The sequence below is a fragment of the Pteropus medius genome, unplaced genomic scaffold (genome assembly GCF_902729225.1).
Source record: "Pteropus medius unplaced genomic scaffold, Ma_sr-lr_union100, whole genome shotgun sequence".
NCBI lineage: Eukaryota > Metazoa > Chordata > Mammalia > Chiroptera > Pteropodidae > Pteropus > Pteropus medius.
In genome coordinates, this window is record NW_024349797.1 from 3063591 (window position 1) to 3084418 (window position 20828).

Consider the following 20828-nt stretch of genomic DNA (forward strand, 5'->3'; position numbering starts at 1 on the left):
AGAATCTCACAAATTAATTACATAAAACTGAAAAAAATCAAGTAGCTATTTAAGAAATATTAACAGCAACCCCTGCAAGGGATTGCCATAACTCTCGATTATTGTTCTTAGACTCTTTAGCTGGGTCCAACAGTGTCCTAAACAGGGCAGTACTTAGTCATTCCACTAAGTACTGTTGTATTTATTGAATACCTACAGAATACCAGGCACTGTGCTCTATGCAGAGGATCCAGGAAAGTAGAAGAAGACCTTGGAGATGTTGCTGGTTTGGTTCTGGACCGCTGCAATAAAATGAGTATCATAATAAAGCTAGTTGTCATCTTTTTGCTGGTGGAAGAGGGTCTTGCCTTCAATTTGTAAAAAAAAAAATCTGTAAATTACAATAAAATTAAGTGCGATAAAACGAGGTATGCCTGTAGAGAGTCATCTCTTTCCTACAGCCGCTTTGCTCAATTCATGAGACAGACAGGTCAATAAGACATTACAATGTAATGTAGAGATATACACACAATGCTTTGCTAACACAGAAAAGTTAGGTGTTAACTCTGCCCAAGGGGATTAGGAAGGGATTCAAATGAGGATGATGATTAGGAATCCCTAGGTAAATAAGATTTGAGAACAACTCACACAAATATTTAAAGGAGTGAGAAGCTCATTGGGTCTATGGCCTGTAGTGCAGTAGGGCTAAAGCTCAGCACTTGTGAGAACTGGGGTGGGGAAGGGGAGAAGGTCACAATATAGCCCAAGGCCAGGTTAAGAGGCCTCTAGTCAAACTGAGGAGTTTGGACTTTATCCTACCAATAGGGAGGAGCAATTGACTTTAAGCAGAAGAATTCAGGATTAGATTTGCATTTCAGAAGGATCTTTGACATAGGTGTGGAGGACGGGTTAGTGAAAGTGAATGGAGGCCCAAGGCTGATTAAGAGGTTTTTAAAATAATCCAGGTAAAGGATGCTGAGGACTTGATGGGAGGCAGCAGGACAAGAATGTTCTATTTCTAGTTAGGGCTTCTGCCCACCCCTCCAGAATTCCAGTGGAAGTGCTATCAGAGTTTGGGTGGGCGAAGGCACGGTAAAGGTCCCAAGGACCAGGCAAGATAACTCACCTAAAGAAATGAACATGAGTAGGAACAAGTGGCTTGCTCATTCATTCTTAATTTAGCCAGAAACTTATAGAAAACCTTTTCTATTAGGAAGGTGGGCTATAAAAGTGAACCCCCAGCAGCCCAGGGATTTAAGGAGAGAGGAAACTAAAGAGAGGAAGTGTGTGCTATGTACTTTCACGTTGAAGGTAGTGACAAAATGGTCTGCCCAAAAGCTGAGAGGCCGAAATTCAGCCCACAAACATTTATTGCCCACCTAACCTATGCCAATCTCTGTTCTAGGTACTGGGGATACAACAGTCAATAAGACAGACAAGGTCCTTAATCTCATGGAGTTTATATTCTAGGAGTAGAATGACAAATGAACAGCCTCCCAAATGCACAAGATGTATGGAGAAAAATTAGCCTGGCTGGAGAGTTTGAGTAGGGACTGGGGAAGATTAGGAGATGTCTTGCAGAATTAAGGCTATTTGAAGATCTTCTAGGTAAAGGGCAATGGGAGCCCTTTAGAGCAGGGGTTTCCCCAAGCCCCCTGGCCCAGTACCCCATCAATGGCCTATTAGAAACGGGGGCGGGGGAAGGGGGGCACAGCAGGAGGTGAACAGCCAGCCAGCCAGCCAACAAAGCTTCATCTGTATTTGCAGCAGCTGCTCAGAGCTAGCCTTACTGCATCAGCTCCACCTCAGATCATCAAGCATTAGATTCTCATAGGAGCAGCAGGCCCTGATTTAGAGGATCCTTGGCGGTTTTGTTTCCTTGTTCAGGGGTTAGGAAGGTAGAGAAGTGACTATTGCTTTTTTTATATTTGAGGAACTTGAGACTCAAGGAGACAATGTCATTTGCCCAAGGCCACACAAGTGTAAGACCGGGCAGGCATGTCTGAGTAACGGGCTCAAAGATCACCCACCCAACAGCTGTGGGTTTCCTCGCTCCTACCGCGGGGCTGAGGCTCGGGCTGCTCGCCCGCCCATGGGTTCCCCTCTCCCGCCAGTGGTTCGCCCGAACACCCCTCCCCGCCGGCGGGTGCTGCGGCCCGCCCCACTTCCGGTCGTTGCCGGGCCCTATATCCGGTGTCCGCCCGCCCTCGGCTCCGCCGCCGCCACTGCAGCCGCTACCGTGATGCTGTCTCGGTCCCGCTGCGTGTCCCGGGCATTCAGCCGCTCGCTCTCCGCTTTCCAGAAGGTACGGTGCGGTCTGGCCAGGCCAGGGCGGCTGAGAAGCCCGCCGGTGGACAGACGAACAGCCCGGGGGCGTGGGTAGGGGCGCGGCGGGCTGGCCAGGCCAGGCACCAAGGGCACCGGGACGCGGAGGCCGCGGGCTGGGTGGCCCATGGCCGCCGTTGCCCTCAGGGCCGTTTTGCGGAGCTCAGCGGCCCTTCGGATTCCCGGGGCAGCCGGCGCCGGGTCTCCCGTTGTACCCCACCCTCCGCGCCCGAGCTGAAGAGCCGTCCAGAGCCGCGCCCGCCCCGACACGAGACTCAGTTTGAGAGGAGGTGCCCTGGAGTCCCCCAACGGAATACGAGGGCCCGTCCCCTCTCTTTTAAAGTCAGTGAGTGTCAGTCCTGTTGGGAAGTTGAGGTGTTTGGCAGGCTCAGTGTGCTGACAGAGAGCCCTGGCTGTTGCATTTTCCTTTTGGAGTCACGAGATTCACCTGTCACCAGCACCTGGTCAGCTTTGAGTCTGTACTTAAAAAGCTGTTTCTTTCCTCCATTCATCTTGGGTGACGTCGATAATATCTTCTTTCTCAACAGGGGAACTGCCCTCTAGGGAGACGTTCCCTGCCTGGTAAGTTCTGCCCTTGCTGTCACCTAAAATGTTCTCCGGGGCAGAGCAGTATGTGAGGAAATCCGGGTGCCTATGTTTCTCCATGCAATGTTTAGATAGGAGTGAAACAAAATGCTTATTTAGTGATAACAGCCATCATTTATTCATTTAGCACGTAGTTACTAAGTAAGTATCTACTGCGTGTCAGGCACTATTGAATGCACTATAGGTACTCTCTAGGGTTCTAGCAATGGGCAGTTTTTGCCCTCCTGGAGCTTACAGTCTGGTGGGAAAGACAAAGTGTGAATTGCTAAGCAAATAAACCATCACAAATTTTGGTTAAATGCTGAGAAGGAAACAAATGAAGGTGGACAGAAGAGTTCTCTTTAGTAAAGGTGACCTGGAGGATGTGACAGAAGCCATCCCAGTGAAAAACAGAAGGAAAGGGAATAGCATATACAAAGTCTCCAAGGAACGAAAGAGCTTGGCAGTGTTTTGGAACTGGGGGGAGAAAAAGTGATTTGACCAGAGCATTTTGGTTAAGGGGATAGAGTGGCATGAGCTAGAAGGTGGTGTCGAGACTACAGGAAGGATTTAGATTTTATCCCAATAATACTTTTTTATGCCTGGAATAAATATTTGTTCAATGAGTCGATTTTATTGTAGGATTTCTGAGTGCTTTCTATGCATTTTTCAGTTAATCATCAAGAAACAGTACAAGGAGTATTCTGTTTTACGTATGCAGAACCCAAGGCCAAGAGAGGTTAAGTGCCTGGACCAAAGTCACTCAACCTTGGTCAAGCCAGTTCTGTTTGACTTCACAGCCTGAATTCTTAAATCCACCATGTTATCATTAACTCATGTACTCAACAGATCATTTACTGAGTTCTTACTACCTGTCAGGCACTGTGCTAGGCAACAGAAATACAGATGGTCTCTATCAAGGATATTACGTTCTAGCTGGAGAGAGAGCAAATATACATTTATACACAGGACATGATTACATTGTGGTTACTACAGAGAAGAAATGCAGGGTGTAGTGAGAGGGTAGGATGATGTAGCCCAGCTTGGGAGGTGGAGAGTGCAGTGGGAATGTCAGTAAAGGCTTCCATGAAGAAGTGACATTTAAGGCAGGACGTAATACATGAGAGTTAGCCAAGAGCACGATATTCCAGGCAAAATGAGTTGTTTGTGCAAAGGTTTTCAGGCAAGAAGGTGCTTGACTGGTCATAGAAATAGAAAGGAAGCCTGTCTGGCTGGAAAGGTAGGGAGGTCTGGACAGGATAGGAATGTGTAAAGTTTTTGGACTTTATCCTAAGAGTCATGAGAACATAGGCGCCTTAGCACAGTGTTAACTTATAGAGGACTTACAATAATAAATAGATTTTTAACTGAGAATCCTGAAAAATGTCAGTAAACATTTTCTCCATTTTATAGGTTGGCAGAACAATGGAAAAAACCTTGTACTTGAGGTTTTGCATTGAGGCTTAGGGCTTTACCTTGGGCTAATAACATAACCTCCAGAAGCCCTACTTATATATGAAATGGAACTAATGGCAGATGGTCTTTCCACTTCAGGGAGTGGTGAGACACAAAAATCAAAATGAAGTCATTTTGCGAAAGCTTTTTATAAACCCTAAAGCGCTATACAAATGAACTTGCTGTAGGATGAACTCTAAGTTGGAATCAGGGTTCTAAAAATCAGCATGGGTTGTTGCTCTTCTAGCTCAAAGACATGCTATCCTAGGGATTTGTATTCCAGAGTCATTGGCTGCTAGACATAGGTGACTTACTTGACTCTGAAACCCTGAGGATGTTTTTGGGAAGGTGGGCACAAGAGAGGTCTGTCTCCCATTTGGTGTCTTCTGAGCCCATGGTTCATAAAGACTTCTTAATAGATCTAAAAAAAAAAATAAGATATATGAAAGAATATATTCAGGCGAGGCAGCTGTAGTAATTGTCAGCTGGGGAAGTCCCTATTTTGATGAGGACTGTGGGCAGAAAGGGGCTCCCACCTGTTGAGTGTCATCAGCATGAAAGACCTCATTAAACTGAAAGGAGGGATGATTTGCTCAGCCCTAGGACAAGCTGGAGAGCCTGGGCCTAAAGTCGCCCAGTCTTTGCTACTAGGATTCAGGCAATAAGACTTCCAGCTTAGTGCATTTTAGGTAATCAGGGAAACAAACCCAGTCCAAACATTCCCACTGGCCCATGGCTTCTCTCAGATTATGCTGTGTGTATCACAGGATAAGCCATCATCTGTCTTTCTCAGACTTCAATTGTATTTGAAGACTTGGAGAGTAGAGACATTATGAAAACATGTAGGCATAAAGTTGATAAATTTCAAGGTAAATAAGATTATAAAACTGCTTCAGGCTATGCCTTTACAGTTCTTCCCTTTCCTCCTCAAGCACGTACCCACTCTCAACCCCACATACCTGTTGTTCTCTACTATTATGATTACTTTGGTGGAAAAGTTTGAGAAGCAGAGTTCTGAGTGATTATTATATTGTTGCCTGTAGTTGATCCTGCTCTGTCTCAGAGTTAGGGGGTGAAGAGACTTTTCTATTCCCAGCAGGTATCCTGTATAAAATAAGAGTTGTTGGTTGAGAGTTGTTTTGTTTCTTCCAGGGGTCTCCTTATGTCAGGGACCGGGTTACCCTGACAGCAGGAAGATTGTGTAAGTATCACTGGGAGCACAGATAATGAGGCTACGGGGTATTTAAGACACCAGTTCTATAGTTGACCATTTGCTTTCTTCACTGGCTTCCAAGGCTGGAAATCAAGGTGTTTATTTTGAGTCCCTAGACCTAACCTTGATGTTAATTTATAATATGTGATGTATCTTGAGCTTCCGCCCCATGTCAAGTGGTGGACCAGGAGTGTACCTGTCTTCAGATGTTTAGATTATAATGAAAGTGAAGTTCCAACACTTTTTTTATGGGAATAGATATAGAAGGGCGCCTTAAATATTCTGGTTGGATACAAGTGCAGCTGAAGGACTGGAGGTTACACTTACTGTGGAGATTGAGAGCATCCTCTTGGTGTAACAATTATTCATTTTAGAAACAGTAAAAAGCAAAAGACTAGTCAGTTGAGTCCTGGGACTCTGACTAGTTTGGAGGGAATGCTATTATTGCATAATGCCAAGTTTGGAGAAAAGGCCACCCATGTGTGTTTCAGATTAACTTCTGCTTATGAATATTGCTTAAGGCTACTTTACCTTCCAAGTATTTTCAAGGTGGCAGTAAGAGGATGCTCTCTAGTTACCTATTAAACAGCTATCAAACTACTTTCTCTGCAGGGAAGATCTTCAAAATGAAAATTTGTTAGTTGCTGCTTCACTGTGCATCACAATGGGATTTTTTTTAAGAAATAATGCACTCAGTACTAGAAGTATAAATTACTTATTTCTGGAGGGCAATTTGGCTTTCAGAAGTCCTTGAACTGTATGTACCTTTTGATCTAGCAATTTCATTTCTAGGAATCCATACTGTAGAAGTCCTGGTATACTTAGATTTCTCTTAGAATGGCCAAACTACAAGAATTGGTTAAACTATGCCATATTAATGTGTTCACACTATGATAAGTAAGAAAAAGCAGGTTATAAAATGATTCCATTTTCTACTGTCTGGTATAATCCCATTATAAATTTCCAAATATTCTACAGTGAACACCTAATATTTTATAATCGAAAAAAATAGAGATTCCTAATGTGCTACTCATCTGCAATTTCATTGAAAATTGGAGCAACCACAAGTCTCTGCAATAAATACAACAAATAACTATTTGAAAGTATTTTTTAAAAATCCTAAACTTTGAAGAATAAGATTACACATTAGATTAGGCTGTCACCCTCATAACTCTTTTTGTGTTCTATATTTTTTCTGTGAATAAGGTACCCACTTTATTTGAAAAACCTTTTATCGTAAAACTTTTTGGTCTTATGTTTTTAATAGGTTATGCATTTACATAGTTCAAAGGTAAAAAGTGTCCATGCGAAGATTTTATTCTTGTCCTCCAGCACCACCAACTTCCTATTCCCAGAGGCAGCCAGGGCACCAGGTTTTTGACTGTCCTTATAGAGCAGTCTCTGCGTTATACATTACCCATTGGTTCTTGCCCACGAGCATGTACTTATACATAGTTATACATTTTACACGGAAACTTTGTGTTTTATATTTTTTAACATAATTTTTTTCTTGATTCTGCACAGACCTTATAGTTATTTCGACATTATAAAAGCAAAAACACCAAATGGCAACTTAAATCTTTTACTTTCCTATTTTAAAGGTGCTTGGTGTAGAATATTCAAACGGTCCTGAAGTGTGGAAAGTGAAAGTCCTTTTCAGTCCATATCACTCTCCCAAAATGTGTATATATGTAACAGATAACCAAAGATTGTGTGTGTGTGTGTGTATGTGTGTGTATTATATCTGCTCTCCCCCCTCTCTTGAGGTAACTACTGTTAATGCACACAGACAACCTTTCTCCGATTTACATTGTTTAGATTTAGTGCCACATCAGAAAAATATCTTGATCTTTTGAGATTCCTCTTGAATAAGTCCAAAGTGGACTGATGTGCTGCCTCGTAGCAAGAGAACAGACTAGGAAATACCATATGAGTTTTTTGGTAGGGTTCCCCACCCCTCGTACCTTGTTTTACTTACTAGTTAACTGTCCTGTCTTGCTTCCTCATCTGATCTAAATCAATAATCCTACTGTCAGAAATTCCATTGTATGTGACGCAATGGCATGAAACCAAAGGGCATGCAATTTATCTTACTTGGATTTAGTTTTTTTTGTTGTTGTTTTAAAAACCTATTAGGAAGCTAAGTCTTTTTGGTGACTGTGCAAAAGGGCCAAGATGCTATCTTTTTCTTCAGAGAACCAAGTGTAAGTCTATTTTGTGAGAGCTGGTATTTCATTGCAGAATAGGGTCCTGGACTCACACAAGGAGCTCACTATTTAGGACACCCAGGGCATCCAGGCTCTGCTCTAGACCTGAGTTAGAATCTTTGAGGATGGAGTCTGGACAAGTATGTTTTGAAAAACTTTCCCCAGGTGACACTGGTGGACACCCCTGGTTGAGAAACACTGATTAAAGGGAAGGTAATCCATAGTGCCTATCTAGACTGTGAGTGGCTCACCTGCTAAAGGAGTTTACTTTTATGTTTCTTTTGTAGCATTAACAACAGTAGTGTCTTCACCATTCGCTTCTTCAGAACTACAGCTGTGTGCAGTAAGTACTGATAGCTCCTGCCTTCTTGGGAATGCAGTTTAAATGGCAAGAGCAACAATTTACTGAGTTTAATTAAAGAAGAAATGTAAAAGGAAAAATATGGACTTTCTTGTCCATATGTGATTTTCTTTTTTGCTTTTTTCCTAGAGGATGATGTTATTACAGTCAAAACCCCAGCGTTTGCAGAATCTGTCACAGAGGGGGATGTTAGGTGGGAGAAAGGTAAGATTTAGTGCCCTCTCACTTCTTAAGTTAAAATACTTTATAAAAGTCCCCTCTACCATCACCACCTCCATGATAATCAGTGGAACCTGTGCCTCCACCATTTTTTTTTTTTTAACCGTTCAGCGTACTTTCTCCTGACCCTATAGGAAAGGGGTCTTGTAACACCTGCTAAAAAGGATTTTGTGGCTACTGGAAGCTTCTCTAACAGGTAACCTTTGACTGTCTTTTCAGCTGTTGGAGACACAGTTGCAGAAGATGAAGTGGTCTGTGAGATTGAAACTGACAAGGTAGGCTTGTTCTATATTAGTGCCAATTTTTCTTGGTTTCTTAACCTAATGAAAGAAACAGAGAGTTAATCGTTATTTAAAGATAATTTTTAACTGGCTTTAACCTCAGTTGTAGAAATGTTAGCTCATTAAAAAGAAAATAAAGCTTTAGACATTTCATTTTAGAGTGTTCTAGGTATATGTACTATATACTTTCGTAGTTTTGTAGCTCTTTTTGTGTGTGCATGAGCTGTTTCCAGTTGCTTTTAATGTTTCACTTAGAAACACATTAACTTAATATTGCTTTCATGTTTCTGAGAAAGGACAGAAAGAGTGACTCTACAATAGCATTGACTTGTCATTACTCCTACTCTGAAAATGTGGCCTTGGCATTTCTCTATGCAGTCTTGTAATCTATGTTGCAGCTCTTATGACTCATGTTTGAGATGCTATACAATTAATTTTCTAATGCTGAGTAAAAATTTAGATTCTTTCTCCATCTCTTGTCCCTTTTCAGACATCTGTGCAGGTTCCATCACCAGCAAATGGCGTAATTGAAGCTCTTTTGGTGCCTGATGGGGGGAAAGTAGAAGGAGGCACTCCTCTGTTCACACTCAGGAAAACTGGCGGTAAAGAAATTCTTGTCAAGGTCTTCAGTGTTACTCCTTGGAATTGGGGCTGAGCATAATGTACTAATTCCTTGATACCTCAAAGACAGTTTGGCATTCCAGTTACCCTTAGTTGAAGGAACAAGAAAGGTGATATTTATATAGTGTGAACTTTAAATGTCAAGTTCTAGAAAAGAGTATTAAACCTCATAATACTCTGTTCTTTCCATGTATGTTTCTTATGCTGGACCTTAAAGATATAATAGACATGAAAAAGATTCTAAAGACAGTGATTTTTTTTCTTCCCAATCCTGCATCAGAATCACACGGGGGCTTTAAAAGTAATACAAATGCTGAGACTCCATGGCCCAGGGCTTCTGATATATTAAATTTAGGGTTACCAGATTCTGGTTACGTATCATAGCTTTTCTTTGCTTTTAATGCTCTACAGGTGATTCTGATACACAGCTAAGGCTGAGAGCCGCTGTTCTAAAGTGAAAAGCAGCAATATTTCCTGGTGTCTATTATGGAGAATTCAGTGTAGTTTTTTCACATCTATTCTCATAACATTTCTAGGAAGGTTTTTCTCTTGGGAAGAAATGAGAAATAAGGAAATGAATTTGTACTGGACCTTAGAGTCAATATTAAGGATTAGAAAAGAAAACAATTTTTTCTGATTCTTAAATGCTGTAACTACTAAAGTTTATTTCTTTCTCATTGTTAAAATATGTAGCAGAGATGGTAGATTGCATCATTGAGATTGGCCAGGGCAGCGTAGAAGCCCAGAATGGAAAGAATGTGCAGTAGAGGCTAGGGAATAAGATCGATTCTTCAGTTGAAGAATTCCATCTTCTGATAATTTATTCCTCAAAATAAGGTCTTCCAATTTAAATATAAAACCATTTACAATGTCTAGATGGGTAAAATGAAAATAAACATCTAATTTAAAGTTGAGAGTTTATTACTTGACCGCCCTCACAACCTCCTGCTAGAGTCATCTAGATGAAATGCTTTGAACTCTTAAGTGTAAATGAGCCCTTAATTATTTAAACTTTTATTTTTTAACATGGTGTTAAAATAGAAGATGAGACTGTCAGTAGTACCATAACTAGAAATATGTTAATCTGTATGTTTGAACATCTTAAATTGCCTGAGCTGCTTTTGCTTGGAAGTTTACATTTTCTTGGGCTTGGGAGCTGTTTTGAAAGTATTTGCTGAATTTGATGATTAATAAATACTTGTAAAATCAGGAAGGCAGCTGAGTTAAGTTAATTAACTGATGTAGACCATCTAGGAGCCGTGGAGAATAGACTAATAGTGCCTTATATCATTGTGTATATCTCATAGTGCCTTGCATATATAGAAAATATCCAGTGAGTATTTGTTAATTGATTGGAGATCGAGCTTTTGCTGCTAAATTCTGCTTAGTGTCTGTGATGGTTGCCTTCCATTCCAGACAGTGCCAGTAGCATCTTATTTTCTTTTTTTCAAGCTGCTCCTGCTAAGGCAAAGCCAGCCGAAGCCCCCGCTGCCGCAGCCCCCAAAGCAGAGCCTGTAGCATCGGCAGTTCCTCCTCCCCCTGCAGCATCTATACCCACTCAGATGCCCCCGGTGCCCTCGCCCTCACAACCTCCTGCTAGCAAACCGGGTAAGCCTCCAACTCCCATGTGTCCTTATGTGGGAGGAACAGCTCATCTAATGTCGCATTCCCTCACAGAGCAAAGTCTGAGACTAATGGCTCTGAACAGGCTCTACTCTCTGCTTTGTAGAAAGAATTCTAGACTTTGTATCAGCGCACTTGGGTTTGCATCCCAGCTTTCTGTTTATAGCTGTATGACTTTTGGCTGGTTACTTAACTACTCAGAGTAAATTGTTCATTTGTAATTTGGGAATGGTACAAATACATCTCAGAATATCTTGATAATTAAGTGACAGAACAGTATGAAAGCACTGGCACAAACTCAATAAATGTTTCTCTCATTTTCTGATGCAGCTGTATTCCCCACTCTTTGTTTTCAGTGTCTGCAGTAAAACCCACTGCTGCTCGTCCAGTAGCTGAGCCAGAAGTTGGCAAAGGTCTCCGTTCAGAACATCGGGTAAGCCTCTGAGGACCACTTCCAGGAAAGAGGCAGAGAGGTAGTATTGAGAAGTGTGGGTATGGTGGTCCCTACTTTTGAATGGCTGGCTGCTTGTTCTCTTGGCCTTGACAGGAAAACTGAGTTTGGGAAGTGACTTGTTCATAGTCATGAATGGTCAGATGATGAGACTGAACCTGAGTGAACACTTGTGCAGTGGGTTTTCCCACTATGTTATGCCACCACTGAAGTGCTTTAAGTGAGTAAAATATTTGCAGGGATGGTAGCTTAGTAACACACCCCCTCCCTCCCACAATAATACACACTTCGGAGAGGTGGTTTAGTGAGTTCTATTCCTATACTTCCGGGATACTTAGCTGAGGGCTACCCAGTAGCAGTAGTTGTCAGAGGCAGACATAAAACCTCAAGGAAGTATGGTCAAGAGTGTGGGTTCCTCTGTCTGAGAATACCTCCTAAAAATACGATAGCCTCAAAAGCTTATTGCTTGTGAGTTTCCATTCCACAAATAGCTATTCTCATGCGAGTCATTATCACCAGAAATTGTCCTTTCTATAATGATTCCTGGTCTATACCACACTCTTCCTTTTCATAAGTTGGTTTTGTTTTTCAAATCAGACCATTTCTTGGACCTCCATTCTTGGTCAAACTTTAGGCACATCTGAGTGAGTAGTTTCTGTCTATGTTTTCTTGTTCTCGATCAAAAGAACAAGTCTGCAGGAGAGAGGAAGCCTGAGACTCTCGTTGTACGTAGATATTAATAGTCCTTTATCATCCACTCCTGGCAGGTAGGTACACCCTTGAACTAAATGGGGGAGTGCTTGATCCAGAGACCCAGAGTGTCAATACTTATCGCACTTTCACTTTCAGGAGAAAATGAATAGGATGCGGCAGCGCATTGCTCAGCGTCTGAAGGAGGCCCAGAACACATGTGCAATGCTGACAACTTTCAATGAGATTGACATGAGGTGAGAGTTCTAGTCCAGGCCCCTTTTTTTAAAGAACACTTAAATTTGCCCCAGTCCCCATCTAATGCTGATTTCAAAATTTACTTAACAGGGAAGAGGTACTGCTTCGTTCTGCTTATTGACTTAAACAGTGGCCCACTGGTTTCGTTCTCTCATTGACTGCTAATACTATGCCTGCCTCCTCTGTGACTTAAACTCTGTGAGTTGCCAAGTTGAGCTAGGGCAACCAGGGCTTATGCCGAGGTTTACCCCTTAGAATGGAGAACCACTTGACAGAATTCCCAGAGCCAGCGCACCATACCGTTTCTTTCTCACAGGGACTGCTCTTTATGCTCCTTAAACAACTCAGAATTGTGTCAGTGAAAAGGCATAGGTTTGTTACACCTTTCACCTTTCCCAGCTTTGATAATGAAATGGAAAACAAGTTGTGTTTTTAAAAAAAAATTTAGAATAGTAACCAAAGGGGCAAATGTAGTACAGTGGGTCCGCGAATAATGTTGTTTTGTTCAACATCATATTGTTATAACATTAATGAGATGTTGTAGGAACTTAACTCTTATTTATATCAATTAGCCTGTGGTAAGATTGGTTTCTTTATACATCATTTTGCTTAAAGTCATAGAGCCTGTCAACGGTGTTAAGTGAGGACTTACTGTATAACTATTTCTGTAGCAAGCTAATTGTTGACTCACCTATTTTCTTTAAGATTTTGATATTTACAAGTATTAGCACTATAGGGAAGAGAATGAAGTTAAATTTAACAAGTATTTTTTGAATGCTTACTGTGTTCAAGGTACCATGCTGCATTTGAGGGGGGTACAAAGATGAATGAAAAGAGCCCCTTAGCTTCTAGAGCTTACTGTCTGGTGTGGATAAACACAGAGTAAAATCTAGAAAAATATTTATCAGAAGGGTCCAAAGAGTGTGAAGTGAAGAGAATGAGATCATTTGTTTTTGGGGCGGGGCAGAAGAAGGGAGGGTGTGGTCAGGAAAGATTTTTCTGGAGGAAAGAGATTTTTAATAGGCCTTAAAAGACGACTGGCATTTTGACACAGGTAACATTGTGGGGAAAGGTCATTCCAGACAATGCTAACAATGTGGATTTGACACAGACGAGAAAATACAAGACACGTTTGAGAAATATTTGCTATGAGGAATATGTGTAGGAAGGAATAGTTAAGAAAGTTGGATCCGTAGTTCAGAATATTTTGAATAACAGGTATAAGAGTTGATGTTTAATTCAGGGGGTAAATCATCAAGTCTTCAGGTCATTTCTTTGCTGCTTTTTGTCCTAAGTGTTTAGTCTGATAATCTGTTTTTCATTAAAGAAATTTGTTTTCCTTTGGAAGGGATCTGAGAAGTATAGAGAAAGGAATGGTTTATTGACAGTGTGCTGTGGCATTGTTCAGAGTAGGGCTCTGTGACCTGTTTCAGTAGATGTCATCCATTCTGTTTTCGAAGCTTCCTAAAAAGACTTGATGTCATTCAAAACAAAGATTTCTCTCCTGTCCATAGCATATAGGGTAGGACCTTGACTAATGAATCACAAAGACTGCAGCTTAGGTTTCAATGCATTAGGGCCAAATTGTACACAAATTGAATTGGACTTTGAAATTCTACCCAATTTCTTAAGACGAAACATGTAAATATTTGTTGCCTTGAAAGATGCAGTTGGCCCAACAGCTTTGATTGGAAGGTGGGAGTAATAGTTGGATCTCCTTTCAGCAGCTAATCGAGGTGTCACTTAACGATAGCCTGGGGTCTTGCTGCAGTCAGTAATCTGGTTTCCATCGAGTGCCCTTTGGGTCTTGTGCTGAGCTAACCCATAAGGGGCCTTTCTGAGACCTTCTCCTCTCCCCTGTTGTCCCAGCCTCTGCCTCCAAGGGCATAGCTCTGAAATAGAAACTACTTAATGACCAGACAATAGCATTTGGGCAGGTTTGAGAGCAGAGATGTTTATCACTTCTCTTTCCCTCTTCTGTAGCTCTTGTGTCTTGGGAACCAGTAATGTCTTTAGGGTGGTAATCCTAGCACTAAATAAGGTTAGACTCAGGAAAACAAACATTTAAACCCAATCAGTCCCCCTAGGAAAACTTCCTTTTTCAAAAACAAAAGGTCTGAAGAGGGGAGTTAAAGTTATACCATCTTATCTTTCATGTTAATGTTGAATTAGGCCATTATAGGGAGAAAGGGAGAACTGAGCATTTGGGCCTGAGATAAAGTTAAATTCGATTTCCATCACGGAACTGTATTCCGATAAATACTGAAGTTCCAGCAGCAAAATAATGGGAAAGCCATTTCCCACTAACTGCAGTACCTATTTGGTATATATGTAGAAAAACTAGTCCTGAAGGAACAAAGGCTATTGCAGAGGCTTCTCAGAAGGCTCTTCTGCTCATACTTTAAAAGCTTAGGTCCATACATGGTCACTTTTCTAAATACCAAGGAAACCATGTCCATTAAACTGATCTTCAGGGCAAGAGCTATGTCTTTATCTTTGTATCTTGGTGCCCATCATTGACCCTCACATGCAGTAGATGCTAGCATCTTTTTAAAGGGAACAGTTGGAAGTAACTACTAACTCTGGGAGATGAATTAATCTACTATCTTTCCCATGAGCCTAAATGAACACTGGGTTATATACCTTTCTGTCTATAGTCATAACTGCTTTTGCTCACTTGGAGCCCATACACCTGTGGAGTGTTTTGGGGTTTGTCTTCACCAATTAAGAGACAGAAACGTCACAAGGAAGTCATAATCAGGTTTCATGGTTTTTTGGAAATAATTCTAATAAGATATAAAAAGAATATTACTTTGTAGACTTTGTTTATGCATATAAATTTTCTCAGGGTAGATAGCTCAATTTTTAGTATAGCTAGAAATCACTTTCTCATCCAGGGCAAGGATGCTGGTGTGCTTTGTGATCTCTTGTTTATGTTCTCTGTCACTGAAATCTGTGACTTCTGGAATTTGAGGGAGCCCTCTAAAGGACTCAAGCCACCTTCAAGACAGATTGGACCTGGCTCTTTTGTATTCAGGTTTTATAATGAAACAAGGATATTACATTGACCTCTAGTGGACTATTTTAAAACTTGAACTTATGGTACACGGTGAGGGGGAAAAAATGCTTACTCAATTGTGTACATGGAGTTAGAAGCCGGTATGAAAGTCCAATCAAGGCTTCATTTGTGGTCAGTTTGTTTTGTAATGTGTTTTTGCAGTAACATCCAAGAGATGAGGGCCCGGCACAAAGATGCTTTTCTGAAGAAACATAACCTCAAACTGGGCTTCATGTCAGCATTTGTGAAGGCCTCAGCCTTTGCCTTGCAGGAGCAGCCTGTTGTAAATGCAGGTGAGTTTGTGGTGGCCAGCATCACAGAGGTCCTGGGAGGTATGGGAACACAGACCTGTTCCCACACACACAGACACAAAAGATGGGAGTCAACAGGCTTTTTATTTCATACCTGTGGAAACATTTCCCAGGGATTTCTTGATTCACCTTTCTGAAATAGTATCATAATTACTTTGTCCCTATTAGATGGACAGAATGGTTTTTCCTCCCAGCGCTTAGCTGGGAAGTTCTCAGCCAGCCCAGCTCTCCAGGCTTCTCACGTCAGGGCCCATGGAAGCTCATGTTTTCTGGCACCCACCTTCCCAAGGGCTCTGTTATCTTGGGGCATGACTTCCACACTTGGCATAGGCTCCAGAATGACCTTTGATTTCTGGTTGATGGCCCTTATTGGGAGGCCTTGGGCTTGGCCCCACTTTTATGGACTTGGTGATCATTTTCCTTCCGTTTTACTCACTACATCATTGAAATGTTGACCTAACAAGCAGTTCTCTTTCCTGTTGAGACACTTCTCTATTCCCTGGAAGATTGGAGAGGGGACATTGCACTTTGCAACCCTCAGCAGTGCCAGGGTCCCTAAAGATCTAGAAATAGAAGCCCTAGTCCCTTCCATCAAGTGATATGCTCTAGGTAGGTAGAAGGACTGTCTTCATTTTGTGCCTATGTGTACCTCTTTGTTTCTTCCATTCTTCTCATGCTTCCTGATTGGCTGTATCCATCCCTTCTGCCTGCCCATACACATAGGCATTTCCGAGTTGTCTTGGCCTCTTTCTCAGTTTTACATGCTTTTTCCGGGTCTCTTATCTAACAATACAACATACACTTTCTGTGGAAAAGATTTCCAAGCCTGTATTTTATCATGAGCACTGGATCTAAATTTTCAGCTGCTGTTTGCTATCTCAAGCTACAATATTAACGCCAGACCACCCTGAGTCTCCTAGAAAGAGCATTCCTTCCCCCTTGTCCCCTTTGTTGAGGGTGGGCAGCAGAATGGGCAGCACCTCCCCACCCACTTTGCTAATTTGTCTTTTTGGGAGCACTTTTTACATCTGGCCATTCTCAGCTGAGGGAAGGCCTGTTAACAAGAACTTAGCGTATACTTATCATATGTGAGCCAGTGTGCTGAGCCCTTCTGAGGGCTGCCAGAAGGATGGATGCTCTTCTCTCAGGCTCAGTCAGCACTTGGGCGATGTTACCATTGGTTGGCACGGGAGTAAGGAGTTTGCCACTTGTCATGCAATGCTTTTCATGCTGATTGGGCAGCCCACACTTTCCCAAGTACTGTGGATTTTTACTCTACTAGTACAAATAATACCGTATCAGTCTAGGCTTGGGGAGTTGTATGTAACACGTGTTTTCTCTCTCATAGTGATTGACGATGCAACCAAAGAGGTGGTGTATAGGGATTATATTGACATCAGTGTTGCAGTGGCCACCCCACGGGTATGTTGGAGCAGGAGGTGTGAAGAAGCAGACCCTTGGGGCAGATCATTCTTTAATTCTATCTTTTTAGAAGGAAGTTAGTAAAAGAGTAACCTATTTTTGTCGTACCACATTCTTTTAATGTCACGTCTAAATACTTAATCTGTCTAAAAGTATTTAACACATTAAGTAATTAAGATATTCTGGGAAGTGGGGGAGACCATGGCTTGAATCAAGGGATATAACTGTAAAGGATACTATTAATTTGCATCTGAAAATAGTCTTTCACATTCATCAGGGTTTGGTGGTTCCAGTCATCAGGAACGTGGAATCTATGAATTATGCAGATATTGAGCGAACCATCAGTGAACTGGGAGAGAAGGTAAACTAGAAAGCAGCATGTGTATCAGCTGCTGGGCAGGTCAGAAAAGAGAGCCCGGGGAAGGACGAGCTCACCAGTGAGCAGTGCTTGGAGAGCTGGAGCCTCACCCGGTTCCATAAAGAGTGCATAGCCCCTGAGAACAGCAGTCACCCACAAGAGCCGAAATACAGATCTCTGTATGGCATATTCTCGTGACTGAAGATCTCATCAAGTGAGACCTGCTGGGGGAAAAAAAAGGACCCAAAGGCATTGTGCCTGTCCTCTGGTGGAGCACTAGTCACAGGCATCTCAGCAGAACAACTTTCATGCTGAAGCTAGAATGTGGACTGTGCATTCTCAACCTTTAGGTGAAGAAAGCTGGGTTGACCTTACATTTCAATAATGAAATACCTCTTTTTAGGCTCGAAAGAATGAACTTGCCATTGAAGATATGGATGGTGGTACTTTCACCATTAGCAATGGAGGCGTTTTCGGCTCTCTCTTTGGAACACCCATTATCAACCCCCCTCAGTCCGCCATCCTGGGCATGCATGCCATCTTCGATAGGCCAGTAGCTGTGGGAGGCAAGGTATGAACCATCACAGCTAATGTCCTAGGGACTAGGCAATGAGGAGAGGGAAATCTAAATGCTAATTATAAAAGATTCACTATAATTTCAGGCGTAAGTTCTGTTTTAGTTTCTAATTAATAGCTAAGGCAGTAATTCTCAAGTCGTGGAGTGTGGATCAGCATTATCTGGGAACTTATTAGAAATGCAGATTTTTGGACCCCTTCCCGGGCCTGTTGGAGCAGAAGCTGGAGATGATTCTGATGTACATTGAGCTAAGAAGGCTTGCTCCTTCATCTGGTACAGTCAACAGGCTTCATTCTCTAGGTGCTGTAGAGAGTGGGGATGCTGTTGGAGGCCAGGCCCTTGCCTATGGGAAATAGAGGACAATAACGCAGAGTAGTCTACCAGCTGCCAAGTGTAGGATAAGACTTAGAAGTTCTCTGGGAGTTTAGAGAATGAAGTCAAAGGGTATGGAGTTGGTCCTGGATGACATGTCAGTGGGAAAACATTTTCTGGGAGTCTTCTATGTAGAACCTTTTGGGTCACAAACTCCATTGTGAATCTGAAAATCATAGATCTTCCCTGATAAATCCTACTTTTGATACAATTCGGAGAATTTGTGGACCCCTGGTTTAAAAATTTTTTTAAACATTTAATTTATTTATTTTAAACATTTTATTTTCCCCCCTAAAAATTTTTTTGAAGAAAATTATAACCCTGCAGAAGAAACTACAGCAGCCAGAACCAAAGGGGAACCTTTTTCTGTAGACAACAGATGAATAAAGGGCAGTGCGTGTTTATAAAGGCAGTTGTGAGGAGACTTCTGATTTCTTGGTTAAGCTTTGTTTCCACGTGGGGGATGTGGGGGAGCTTTGGGCTAAGGGTAAGGCTTGGCTTTTGAAGATATTGTAAGTAGCCAGAAGCAACACCAATAGGAAAGGCTCTGGAACTGGAAACTTTCTCACAGGCTGTGCTTTCTCTTCATCCCCCTTTAGCAGGGCTTTCTCTGCCTTACTGCAGACAAACTTGTGAACTTCTCTCTGCAGGTGGAGGTGCGGCCCATGATGTATGTGGCACTGACTTATGACCATCGGCTGATCGATGGCAGAGAGGCTGTGACTTTTCTCCGCAAAATCAAGGCAGCGGTAGAGGATCCCAGAGTCCTCCTACTAGACCTTTAGGAGGAAGCCAAATGCCCTATACATCGACCATGCAGGAACTGAAAACCAATCTTCTCCCTGCCCCCACATGGGTCCCAGGTTAGCCTGGTGACCGACAGGCACATGCTGTTGGCCTCAAGCAAGGAACCCAGGGCACTATGTAACCAGCAGTCACATGTCTTTTCTTGGTGTTCCTACCAGGCTCTCTCCCTCTCTGCACCCTTCTCGTACACTCGAATATCTTATTTCCTTAGGCTTAAGGGAGAGAGGGAGAGAGCCTTAACGGATGCTCATTAATTAATATTCCTACCTTTCTTCCATTAGCCCTCTGCAGAAATGATCTTGCTTCTCCCCTGTGCCAGAATGCTATAGGGAAACCACTGGGGACCATGTGATTAAATTTCAATCTTTTGAAAGTGTATTCTCCAGAGACACCTAGGAGGGTGCTATGCCTCCCAAGCTCAGAGCAGCCTTTGTCCTGCCTGTGCCCATTCTCACCTGATTCCACCTGTGTGGAGGTGTTGACCACAGGCCGGGAGGTGCTGCTTCGCTTCTTAAATGCACCTTCATTCTCATCATTGATTTCAAGATGCCTCTTCTACCTCTTTCAGGAAGCACAGGCCAGGGGATCTGGGTAGGAGGGGTGTCGACAGTGTTGAGGGGAAGAGGGCAGATTCACCCTGAGGTTATATGTTGTAAACAAGAAGGGAGCAGAACCCAGGCCTGCCCTCACACTCTGTCATAGCCTCGCCCCAGGAAGGCTCATTTTGGCACAATCATGCACAACCGTGGTTGTACCAACCTTTCCAGATTGCTAGGAACCATTCTAACACATTGTTTTTTTTAGAGCAGATTCTAGCAAATCATGGTAGTGGGGGATGGTCACAACCCAAGGCTGGAGCCTGGTAGAGATTGAGGTGGGGAGGCTTTTTGTGGATTCGCTCAGATTGACTTGAGCTTTTATATTCCATTGGTATAAGCAAGTGGACTGAAGAGGCAGTTCTGTTCCTTCCTGCACGTTGGCCCTAAGGGAGCGGGATCTTAGCTCTTCCTCTGCAGAACACAGGTCTGGGGGAGGATGGACTGTGGTGGAAACCAGCCCTGGGATGCTAGTACATGGGGGAAATAACCAGTGTCACCTCTGAGGTACTGCCTGGTGGGTCTGGGCACAATCATTGAAATTCCTTGGAGCATGGTTAAATGCACGTCTCGTCATGAAAGCTACTGGGCTTTATCACTTTGACTCCAACTGCATCCAGGCCTGAGGCTGCTGACACTTGACATTGGGAGCCATATTTTTAGTGCAGAGTGCCCATTTGTATCTTGAGTGAGAAGCAAGGCCTGGGGGGCCGGGTGGGGGGAAGGGATGGGAGCCAGTACTGAGTGCCTGCAGCATCTATGTCTTCACTATTCAGAACTTGTAATTGAAATATTTAAAGAAACATTTTAAATGCAAATTAAAGGGCAAATGTTCTCAAATAAGGTTTCTGTTTCTATGTTCCTTTTGATTATTGAGGCTGTACAAGTCTCCAACACTGATTATTGTTAGTATTGAAAGCCACATAATGCCCTGTTGGTTACCCTGTGATGATGTCCTAGACTTTGAAGTAAGTTAACACTGTACTAATTTGACAGAAGATAGAACTGTGGCTGTCTGCCAGCCAGGAAAGTGCTCCAGCTTCTTCCAATGAGCCCCTC

At 42.6% G+C, this 20828-nt stretch overlaps 1 protein-coding gene across 1 annotated transcript; it reads left to right on the forward strand.

Annotated features, from left to right (window-relative positions):
* The first annotated feature begins 2143 nt into the window (after positions 1-2143).
* Positions 2144-20613, forward strand: DLST (dihydrolipoamide S-succinyltransferase). The gene is made up of 15 exons (XM_039883815.1): positions 2144-2284; positions 2853-2886; positions 5497-5545; positions 8052-8107; positions 8255-8329; positions 8564-8619; positions 9116-9227; positions 10699-10854; positions 11226-11302; positions 12170-12267; positions 15489-15619; positions 16986-17059; positions 17337-17420; positions 17821-17988; positions 19017-20613. Exons 1-15 carry the CDS (start codon positions 2222-2224, stop codon positions 19149-19151), a joined length of 1368 nt encoding a protein of 455 aa, XP_039739749.1. The 5' UTR covers positions 2144-2221; the 3' UTR covers positions 19152-20613.
* Positions 20614-20828: the final 215 nt, after the last annotated feature.